This window comes from Harmonia axyridis, chromosome 2, assembly GCF_914767665.1.
Source record: "Harmonia axyridis chromosome 2, icHarAxyr1.1, whole genome shotgun sequence".
Lineage (NCBI taxonomy): Eukaryota > Metazoa > Arthropoda > Insecta > Coleoptera > Coccinellidae > Harmonia > Harmonia axyridis.
Window position 1 is genome coordinate 1,633,356 of NC_059502.1, and position 11,600 is coordinate 1,644,955.

The 11,600-nt window shown below is 30.3% G+C and overlaps 2 protein-coding genes across 6 annotated transcripts; one reads left to right on the forward strand and one right to left on the reverse strand.

Annotated features, from left to right (window-relative positions):
* Window positions 1–3,551: 3,551 nt before the first annotated feature.
* On the reverse strand, window positions 3,552–8,605 carry LOC123672447. 5 transcript variants are annotated; one of them, XM_045606535.1, is made up of 10 exons: window positions 8,211–8,605; window positions 8,032–8,152; window positions 7,672–7,779; window positions 6,985–7,145; window positions 5,745–6,029; window positions 5,250–5,500; window positions 4,633–4,795; window positions 4,446–4,568; window positions 4,287–4,388; window positions 3,552–4,011 (listed from the first exon to the last, which is right to left on the reverse strand). In XM_045606535.1, exons 1-10 carry the CDS (start codon window positions 8,276–8,278, stop codon window positions 3,786–3,788), a joined length of 1,608 nt encoding a protein of 535 aa, XP_045462491.1. In that variant the 5' UTR covers window positions 8,279–8,605; the 3' UTR covers window positions 3,552–3,785. The 5 variants fall into 5 exon arrangements, with proteins under 5 accessions (XP_045462491.1, XP_045462492.1, XP_045462494.1 ...); XM_045606536.1 differs by lacking the exon at window positions 7,672–7,779; XM_045606538.1 differs by lacking the exon at window positions 5,745–6,029.
* LOC123672448 (huntingtin-interacting protein K-like) lies at window positions 8,600–9,171 on the forward strand. The gene has a single exon (XM_045606540.1). The coding sequence runs from the start codon at window positions 8,743–8,745 to the stop codon at window positions 9,112–9,114; it is 372 nt and encodes a 123-aa protein (XP_045462496.1). The 5' UTR covers window positions 8,600–8,742; the 3' UTR covers window positions 9,115–9,171.
* Window positions 9,172–11,600: the final 2,429 nt, after the last annotated feature.

Consider the following 11,600-nt stretch of genomic DNA (forward strand, 5'->3'; position numbering starts at 1 on the left):
TCAGGCAGCGGCAGCGCCATAGCAAAGGATGCGGAATTTCAGTGAATTTCTCGCAATCTCCTAAAATTCCAAGAAGAATGGCCCCTTCAAAACTCACTAACTTTTTCAAGAATGAGTGGGCTCACCAGTATTTTTTTACATCTTAGGCGAAACATTTTGTCAACAAGCGCCTAAGCAGAACTTGTCGGCACTTGTTTGTGTGTGTGTGAAACGCTGATTTGATTGTGATCGAAATCGTACAGGTGGTTTTCGAGTTGTGAGCGAGTTTGTTGCCACGTCTATCGAAAATGCAGAAAACGTCGAGAAATGGATACCAACCAGAAATTTTTCAGCGTGTTCAAAACATGAATTTGCAGTCCACCATCAAATGAAAATTTATCTGTTTCGACGTTTTTCGAAAAAACTCATATTTATGTAGACCACTTTGTGTTCTCGCTAAGTAAATACCCAAACCAACTCACCTAAATGCATTCAAAGCTGTCGAATATTCCACCACTAACTAGCTATCTAGTTAGATGACTTACAATCTAAAAAAATATCTGTAATGACTATAGTTGCTCTTTTGAAAAGGGAACTTACTCATCTTTAGTTACTTAAGCCTTTGTTACATATTATGTTAAAGATGAGGTATCTCGAATACTTTTCAGTATCCAATATACTACTACTAAGATACTTTTCAGAATCTAAGGTATTTTTCAGTATTTAATATACTTTTCAGTATTTGAGACACTTTTCGATGTTCACGCTATTTTTACTTATATAAATTATTTTTCAGTAACAAAGATACTTTTATGTATTCAAGATACTTTTCAGAATTTAAAAGAATTTCCGATATCTACGATACTTTTCCGAATCTAAAATACTTTTCAGTATCAGCAATATTATTCAGTACCTAAAATACTTGCATGTCTTTAAAATATTATTCAGCATCTTAGGTACTTTTCAAGATCTACGACACTTTTTGGTATCTAAAATACTTTTCAATATCTCTGATACTTACATGAATTTAAGATACTTTTCGGTATCTAATACTTACCAATATTTAAGATACTTTCCGATGTCTACAATTCTTTTCCTTATCTAAAATATTTGCATGTTTTCAAGATATTATTCGGCGTCTTTGGTATTTTTCATTTTTTCAATACCTACGACACTTTTCCTTATCTCAAAGAGTTTTCAGTATATAGGATACTTTCATGTTTTCAAGATACTTTTCGGTATGTGATCCTCACTGTTTAAGATACTTTTCGATATCTAGAATACTTTTCCGTATCTAAAATACTTTTCCGTATCTAAAATACTTTTCCGTATCTAAAATACTTTTCCGTATCTAAAATACTTTTCAGTATCTAAAATACTTTTTAACATTGAAGATATATGTATTTAAGGTACTTTTCGGTGTCTAAGATATTTTTCCAAAATACTTTTCGATATCTATGGAATACTTTTTTAATTTACAAGATACAGTTTTTTCGATAAGTATGAAAAGTACTAGTAACATATGAAATTAATTTCACGGCAATCAGACAATTTTTCAATTCCGGAAAAAGTACCCCCTCGACCGGGACTCGAACCTGCAACCTCCGAATAACTAGTCCGATGCTCTAGCCACTAAGCCACCGCATTTTTTCTGAAATCGAAAAATTGTCTGAATGCCGTGAAATTAATTTCATGTATTAACACACAAACGTTAAAACCATTATTCAAGTACTAGTAAATTTTTGCCAATAAATTCAAAGAACTAAAATAGAGTAACTTCCATTTTTCAGTTTAATTAAAATACTTTCTGCTGACAGCTTTGCATACATTGATGTATTTTCCAATAAGACCGATACATTCATAAAATTGAATGAAACCCAATATTGTACCAGAGTTGGACAATATTTCGAAAAAAACAATGTTCGAGCACAATAATGCCTTGAACTTTAGAAAATTGAAAAGGAGGTATTTGTGAAACATTTACGTGTATGTACAAGAGTATAAATTCCATACAGATTGAAGATCTGGCTGGATTTTTTTAGTAGATTTTCGTAATAATTTAAGAAATGAAAAGTGATGAAAGTGTTTGAATAATATCGGCTGTGATACTGATGTTGGATCGATGCAGAAAGCATAGACGATTCTTCATTAATCGCTTCAAGTTAAGAGAAGAAAGATTTCTAGTTCTGTCATTTTTGTATATATTTGTAAAGATATACCTGGTAAACAGTTGAGTATGAAATATATATGTATTTTTATATGTTCTCATGAATATTTGAAGAAAGACTAAAATATAATCCACACTTATCGGAACAAACAGTAACGATCTTAATATAGAATTTCAAGCTATACATCTGTAACCATTCAATTTTTATAACTATTTGATTCGCGCACTAGAGAATTAAACTCGAATATAGGATTTAAGAGTGTATGTTCTGAAGTTTGTATATACTGTGTGTATGATCCATGTTCCTTATCAAAATATATGCAGAATAATTTTAAACGACTTATTGATTAACACCCTCGACAAGTGCAATTCGAAGTGAATTCAGCCAAATTGGATGCAGAAATATCAGTCTCTGGAGATAATTTTCAATTAAAACTAGTTGTTATCGAATATACATTTATTAGGATATTTTAGGTACATTAAACGTGAATCTGAAAAGATAATATGTAGGCCTGAAAATATTATTCTTCTCCGTAAACATATTTCTATTAAGAATAGGGTTATTTTACACAATTCCATAATAAAAATAGAAATTACTTCATTTGATATTTGATTTGGACGCAATCGTTACAAGTTCGAAAAATAATCAATCTCTACATTCTGCTAAATTCTCCAAAAACATCCTAATCTTCACAAAACGATTTTCGGATTTGGATCCTACAGGTACATTTCCCAAAACTGGCTTTGTCCAAGACGACAAAAAATATAAGAAAAGTTAAATGCAAGTACAACAAGAAATAGCAACACTTAAAAATCTAAAAACTGGAATGAAAGTCAACAAAAATGTTATTTCCAACAAACTACTAATGTAGCAACACAAACTTTTAAAAAGATATTCTGATCAAAAAGTAACCACTTGTCAACTACTTAAAAGAAGATTTATCTATAACAAACACTTATACCACACTGAATTTAAAGTATGTAGACGCAAAAGAATGAAAAATTAATCGTGTTCTTTGAACTGATTTTTTTGGTTGATTTGTTTTCATTTTATTTAAAATGAATTTCTGTCAAGTAAGAACCGAATCCATTAAAAATGTTTATGTTTTCGTTTTATGTTTTTGTTTCCTTTTTATGTTTCATGTTTATGTTTTTTTAGTTGATTTGTTTTCATTTTATTTAAAATGAATTTCTGTCAAGTAAGAACCGAATCCTTAAAAATGTTTATGTTTTCGTTTTATGTTTTTGTTTCCTTTTTATGTTTCATGTTTATGTTTTTTTAGTTGATTTGTTTTCATTTTATTTAAAATGAATTTCTGTCAAGTAAGAACTGAATCCATGTTTATGTTTTCGTTTTATGTTTTTGTTTCCTTTTTATGTTTCATGTTTATGTTTTTTGTCCCCACTGTGAGTTCTCTAAGAAGCCGACTAGCAAAAATTATTATTTCATCCTTTTGCGTCATTTACACTAAAAGATACATTTCGCACATCCACTCAGATATGAAAGAACAACAATTGATCAACAAAAATCAACAATCTCAAATTAAAACACTGATTGCACATTATCATCAATAGGCCGGTTTTTCCCGCTCATGCAAAAAGTAGAAGAAAGAATCGTATAGCAATAATTATACAAATACTATTTTCCCCGTGATTCTTCTCTGACGCCAACTGTTGCTTTGATCTGATTGTAAATGCTTCCTTTGACTAAATTCTTGTTTGGTCCTTTGAAGTTATCAGATTTTGGGCCATTCGCCCCAACTCTGTTGTCTATCTTATTGGATGCGTTTGGACCATTTGCCAAGCCTGGCTTTGCTCCTTTACGATGGTTATGATCTGGACCTTGCCATTTGATATAATCTTCTCTGGAAATATTTCAGGTATTCATTCAAAAGGTATTTGGGCGCAAGTTTGGCTGTCATTATAACACATCGAATGACAGAACAACAAATTTAGATTTTATTTTTCATTTTTTTTTAAATTTTATTGTAGCAAAATTTTTTTCACGAAAATTCTGATTTTTAATTTTAAAAACACGAGATAGGTGAACCATCGAACATCTATGTAGGATCTGCAGAATTTTTCCAAATAAAAACGTGTTTTTGCTTAGCTGAGTTTAGAGAAAATGGTCCACACTTACAGCAATAGATTTTCTTTGTTCCCCTTAGCAAGTGCAGGATTAGGACCCATAACATTCGAAAGGTTTTTCGATTTATAACCAGAGTAGCTGCTATCGACACCACTAAAATTACACATTTCAATAATAATAAATTAAACGGCTACAAATAAAAAAACATACCGACAAATTTTTATCTTCTCTTTCTCGGTTTTTTCTGATTTCAACAAACTTTTCAAAGACTGCCGACTCATTGAAACTGGCAAAACGACATCAACACTCTTATTAATTGCTTGATTGTCAACTCTGAAAGAAAACATTACACAATAAAAAGGAAATGAAAATTTTTATGGTGTTTATCTCGACTCACTGTGAAAATTCTACAATTTTTCCTTCTTCACTCTTTGTTCCGTCCAGAGAGATTCCTTTCAATAAATTACTTGCTTTTTCTTTATCGAAATTCACACTCTCCAAAGCCATAGTTATTAACTGTTCCGGTATGTTCTTATTTTCATCTTGGAGCTCAGATTTAACTGAAATTAATTTTTGGAATCAATTGATGTATAAAATTGTTTAATTTTTAGGTTTTTATAACAATCTTGTTCCACCAATGTCCATTTATGTTTAATACTGTTTTGTCAAGAACCTTTCTGGTGATCTTTATTCATGTATTTGTCTCTAACACATTTCTTTCAAGAATTATCGTGTACAGTTTATTAAATAGCTGTGAACAGTTATTCTAGAAATAACTCACAGTTTATTTTCTGAGTTTAATTTGGATTTGTTCTTATAGTATTTGAATAAACTCATTCATCGTTATTATTATTACAATTGATTTTGATCTTAAATTTTTCATCAATCAATCAAACTCAATCATTCGAGACCACATTTGGATCAAAATAAGAAAACCAATATCAATAACAAGACAATCTAGTACTTTTGGTAAAATCCCATAAAATTATTATTATTTTTATCGATGCCACCAACCTTTCCTCTTCTCGTCCTCAGTTTTAGTTTTTTGAATTGGTATTACTGATCCCGATTGAGGCGTTTGTTCTTTGTCTTCCTGTGCTCTGACTTGCGCCTGATACTTCTGCTGACTTATTTTCAAACTATCTTTCTTCTCGTAACCCATCTCACGCAACTTCTCTGATGTTTTTTGTATGTTGTGATCGTGATTGGACAAAATTTCCAGTATCATAGTCTCCTCCGCTTGTGGAAAAATAGACTTCATATACCTGCAACTATTCAAGTTCAAACAAAACCGAAGATTTACGAATATTCACAAAATCAATAACCAAACAAAAGTGATAGAGTTCGGACTGTAATAACATCAAAATGTAACTTCTCAAGTTACTATACCTTCAAAATCTCCTCGAGTTCAAATCATTGTATGTTATTACAGTTCTGAAACCTTTTCTCATGCAATGCAAAATAAACATGTGAAAAACAAAAGAAAGTCGTCAGCATATGGGATTGGACCTTAGCTTGAGCTTAGGAGAAGGATGCGGTCTTGAGGAACTCCTGAAATAGTCCCCTATTCTAGGAGAATTCGTGTAACTGTTCGAATCACGGTTCGCATTAGGACTACCTCCCTTAGAATGAGCTCTCTGTACACCTAAGGGCGGAGTCATGCTACAGGAGGCGTGGCCCAAATTTTCGAAGGCGTTACGATGTGGCGGCGGTGTTGCAAATGGGCCTGGAGTGGTGACTGGATTTTTTTCTACCTGCAAAGCACTTATGACGAGAACCTCCCGATTGTGAAACCTAGAAATGTTAGAAAGCATGATTGTGTCAGTAACGATGGCAGTGAAGTTAATAGACAATGCTAAACACACGTTTTAAGCAAGTTAGAGTAGACTGAAGCAGAAAGTGTCTGTTAAAAACATCGGAAATTCTTCTCTCAAACAATGTTTTTCATAAGTTTAACAGGTTACATATAGAATTTTCAAAAGACTGTTTTTTTCTCGCTTGTCTTCATTGATTGATTTGACTAAAAGTTCAAATAATGTTAAAATCATTAATAGGCAAAATCCATTCTATTGTTTTGCAGTTATAAGTCAAAAAAATTATTCCAAGAAAGTGATGTCCACCACCATGTGACATTCTCGTGATTTAACAATATTTGACCAAAAGAGTAGGGACAATGTGCAATGTTGCTAGAATTTTTGAATGATCGGTAGAAGTTAGGAATATTACAATAATTTTAACTTTTGTCGAAAGGAAGTGAGAATTTTTTCATGAATATTTTTAAAATACATTAGTGCTTTGTAGGGACACCATATCATGAATTCTTTCGCGAAAAACAAAAAGTTATCAAATTCCTGCTTTTCTCATTCGTAAATTAAAAATACCACTCTAGATTATTGTTTATGGAAATTATGTGAAAACCTCAAAAAAACCGGTAATTTGTAAAAAGAAATATCTCTAATTTCGATTTGAACTGAGCAGTCACATGGTGCTGTTCCTTCTTAATAGTTTGAAGGTTTATACAAAATTTTGTAAAAAATTTCAAGTATATGAATTTTGTACAAGAGTGTAAAAGCTTCTAATTTGTTGTCAGTATTTCTCTGATTTTTCCATAAAGCCAAAGATTGTAACCCTTTAAATGAATGAATACATTTGCAATAGTTATTGAATCCATTGTTTGAAAAAATTATCTGGTTAAGACAAGAACTATTTACAAAAATAGAATATTATAAGAAATAAAAAAAACATTTACTTCTTCATTAGAAGTCGAATATGGGTCTCGGAAACAGTTGGAAACATAGCAGCAATTTTTGATACAGCTTCATCAGTATTACCCGAATTTGACCATAAAGGAGATTCTTGGGTGTTTGATCTAACTGTTAGAGGGCTTCCCCTGTTTCTTGAACTGAAATCCTGAAATGTTTATATTATTTTACAAATACAAAACTAATAATAAACTCGATGTATAACAAAACAACTTTGAAATACAAATATAAAAATATCACATTAAATTCATAACATTACTATCTACATGATATTACTGTTTATAATATAGACCTCTTCATTTAATTCTTTGAAAAACCACTCAAATTCCACTATTTTTTTTAAATGCTGAATGAATTCATTTGACTCTTAGACTCCTGTGAAAATTCTCAAAAGCTGAGAGCTTGTGGAACATTTTGTTTTTAATGTAGGCTTAGCTACTGTGTCCACAGCCACCTTAAGTACAGCACTGTTAATTTTTCAGCCAACAATGAAATGGTACCTACACTTCAGAAAATGTCTTTACTGGCTAGTGAACTTTTCTGCCTAACTGTTAAAACATGATAAATGAGTGCATTCAATGAACAATCAGATTCTCTTTTAAATTTTCAAGATCTTGTAATACATGCCATCTAAATTCATGCATCAGAAATACTCATCCCCTTTTAAAGGGTACCTGAAATAAATTAATTTTGGGGCTTTCATGAGGTGACACCTGAAACGCTGGTATTGGGGAAGGTTGGCTGGGATACACATAGTTCCTCTTCACATCAGGTGATCCATGCTTTATCATCCAAAGCAGCATAAGGGAATGAATTATTTAAAAAACAGTTGTAAAAGCAAAAAGAATATGAAACATGTAATGATAACACACATGAAAAAAGCTGTAAATATGAGGTACAATTTCCAACAATGACTTTTCTTTCCTATCACTTCAAACATTCTTCCTCTTAATCTCTATTCCCTAATATTCCCAATTATATCTGAGAAAAACCATGAATTACGTTCATAATAAATCTCTTTTCTATCAAAATACCTGCAAAGCAATGTAATCTCCTCCTGCATGTTTTGGGTATCCATTTGTTTTTGCATTGAATTTTTTTGAGTTACAGGGATGATCCCAAGTCGTGTTTTTTTCATAATGATTAACATAATACCTGAAAGTTTAGAAAATGAGTCAAAATAGTATTTTTGATAGTAATTTATATGAATTACGTTTTTCCTGTTTTTTTATCAATTTTTGCCTCCCATCCAGGCGGGAGGGTAGTTTTCTCTAAAGGCATTTCAATTGTTATATGTATATCTTAAATTGATATTGAATAATTTAGAACCGATGTAAATAGTTTTAAGATATGTAAAAAACGTTTTGTTTTGTATTGATTTGTTTACACATCGTTTTGTCATAGACCATAGATGTCAAATATAATAACAATATCGTTTCAAAAAAACATATACAAAATTGTTACGCTTAAAAAAAATGACCAAAAGATTATTACAATGGATAAATTCAATAACTTGATTCTTATATTTTTTTTGTCGATTTTTAGATGAGTGTTTAAAATTCTAGGGATACTGTCTAAAACTCTATAGTAGTCGGTGTGCTTTCTTTCTAGGTTAGAGTTAAGATAGCTCTTTGGTTTGGTTTATTGAATTTCATTTTCATTTAATAAATAAAAAGTTGACTCTTTTACCATAAAATCAAAACTAATTTGCAGAAACTGATACATACATAAATATATCTCAAATAATGGCGAAAGAAGAAAATCTAAATGGCAACGTTGATGGAGATGATTCCCTAGAAGAAAAATCGCAAAAAGAGAAGAAAACAGCAAAGTATGATAGTGGTGCGGCAGATTTAGAAAAAGTTACAGATTATGCTGAAGAAAAAGAAATTTCCTCTCAAGACGTGGCAAATGCAATAACTGCTATTGGAGATAGAAGAAACAAGGAAGCTTTGGAGAAGCAAGCACGAGAAAAAGAACTATTGAAAGTTTCTATCAAGAAAGAAGATGTAGATCTCATAGTGAACGAAATGGAAATTTCCAGAACTAAGGCAGAAAGATTTTTGAGGGAATATCATGGGAATGTAGTAGATGCCTTAATAGCTTTAACAAATTGAAATGTATTCAATAAAATCACGTTGACATGTATGCCAAAATACAATTTTTTTAATTGATTTAAATTTTTGAAATTAACAAATTTAGTGGTATTTAGTAATGGTTTCTTCAAATGGCTAGTTAATTGGAAATATGTGAAATCCAAGTGGAACAAGGAAATGAGAGTATAAAAGTTTCTCAATCTATTTGATTTTCATTCTTGAAAGAAATATTCAAAATTTGATAGCACCAAAACTATAAATAATACGTCTTATTAGAGATTAGCCAAATGGATCCTTTCAAAACATATTTTGTTGATGAAACAAACAAAAAATATTTAAAACAGATAAATTCAGTTCATTTACTGCAAAAACTCACAAAAATTATTAACAAAACTAAAACTCTGCTGATGAACAAAACTTTTAACAACTCATGAATACTTCTAATTTTTGTTTTTTTTATTTGGAATTAGCATTGATTCTTGAGTACTTTTGTTGGCCTCACTTAAATCTCTTTTCTTTTTCAAAGTTGTAACTCTATTTTTGTTACATATTTCTATTGCCTTTACATATCTTCGAATTTTAACATCTAGGATATTATTTTCTTTCTCTATCTCTCCATATTTGGTGTCAAGTGGTTCAGTTATTTTCTCTTCATTCATTTCAATTTGTAATTTCGAAATTTGTTCATTTAGTTCCGCAATTAGAATTTCACTTGAATTTATATTCTCCTCCATTTTATTCATTTCATTCAGAAAAATTTTTTCTTTTTCAGCATAAATACTAATTGACAATTCTGATTTATTTTTATTATCTAGAATAGTCATTAATTTACCATTAATTTCTTTTATAGCCTCTCCTAAAACTATCTTATTTGCAAGTAGTTCTTTCTTTTCTTTTATAATCTGTTTATTCAGGTCTTTCTGTGTTTTAATATCATCCAATAATCTATCACTGTCAACTTCACGAAGTTTTGATTCTGAATCTAAAACTAATAATGAATCTCTTTGTTTTACTACATTCTCTTTCAAATGTTCCAATTCTGCTCTTTTTGTTTTGAGCTGACTTTTAAGCTGCTGAGTTGAATTATAAAGAATTTTTTTCCTTAAAAACAATTTTTGTCTTCCAATTTTTTCTGAAAGTTCTGTTCTGGATGCATGTAGAGAATTTATATGTTGCTTCATTTCATTAATTTTACTAGTTACAACATTTAATTTTTCTGCAAGTGCAACATTTTCACTGTCCAGTTCAATTTCTTTAGCATCAAGTGTATTATAATCATTGCTTTCAGATAAAACATTATTTAGATCAGCTAAAATTGCTGAATTTTGTTCATTTATATCGAATAACTTCTGTAACAGGAAAAGTTTACTCTCCTTCTCATATGATAAGGATTTCATAACACTATTGGCTTGAGCCAAGTTTCCTGTTAGCATTAAAATACTATGTTTCATTTCTTGATTCTTCTTTAACATTTCTTCTTTGTTACTTTTTTTTAAATTATTGAGTCTTTTTTGCCATTCCTCTCTAAGAGAGGACATCATTTTCATTTGATTATTCAATTTTTTCTCTACTACTGATTGCAATTCTCCTACTATACGATATTTTTTAATGTTTTTCAAATATTTTTCTTCATACACATCCAATTTTGAAGATAACTCAGGCAGCTCAGAATAAATGTTTTCTGCCTGTTTTCTCTGATTAATAGCATTTTCTTCAGAAATTGTATTCAATTCTCTCAGAACAGGATTAGAAATGATTTTAATACGAAAACTGTGCAGTTCATGTTCTAGGTCCTCTATTCTTATTTCATTTTTAGAAAGTTCCTCAGAGTTCAATGCAATGAAACTTTTTATTTCGTTTTTAGCATTAGATAATTTGCTCAGTTGTTCATAAGTATGTTCAATATTCTCGTCAAGGAATTCATCATTTTCTACGATACTAGACATCCTACTGAGGTATGTTAATATTTTGTAGTATAATTTATTACAAGGCGAATTACGCGAGATTTTTAAAACATGTAGGAAAGATCACAGAGACATATTTATTCGTCTATGATTTCAAATAAGAAATTTTACGATAACAGAATGTCTTAATTATGTTCTGTGCTTACGATTTATAGGGAAGGAATGCAAATGCAATCTATGAATCTTGGGTTAAAGACCACATAACACTAAATATATATAGACAATGACCCAATAATAATGATAATCATTAGTATTTTCAGCTCAATGGTCAGAGATTTGATAATTTCCGTAGATTATTCATTATTATTCTGTATTATTATATTCTGTGTATACACGATTTCTACACAAACAAAATTCAATAGTATTCTATGGTTTACAAAATTTGATATTTATCATAGAAACTAAAAAGGATTAATTTCTCTATGATATTAACATACATACTCTATGGTAGTAGATTCATAGGTTATGAAGAGAAAATTCGAAAGAATCTTATAATAATGGCTAGAAGCTTGCTTCCGAATATTCGTAAATTTATCCTTCCTT

Excerpts from the sequence above, each read along its gene's own strand:
- LOC123672447 (XM_045606535.1), bottom strand. The coding sequence starts at position 8,278 with ATGCCTTTAGAGAAAACTACCCTCCCGCCTGGATGGGAGGCAAAAATT. Across the intron at positions 4,796-5,249 it reads TGAGGACGAGAAGAGGAAAG|TTAAATCTGAGCTCCAAGAT; the intron begins GTTGGTGGCATC and ends AATTAATTTCAG. Across the intron at positions 4,012-4,286 it reads AACAAAGAAAATCTATTGCT|AGAAGATTATATCAAATGGC; the intron begins GTAAGTGTGGAC and ends AAATATTTCCAG.
- LOC123672448 (XM_045606540.1), top strand. The coding sequence starts at position 8,743 with ATGGCGAAAGAAGAAAATCTAAATGGCAACGTTGATGGAGATGATTCC.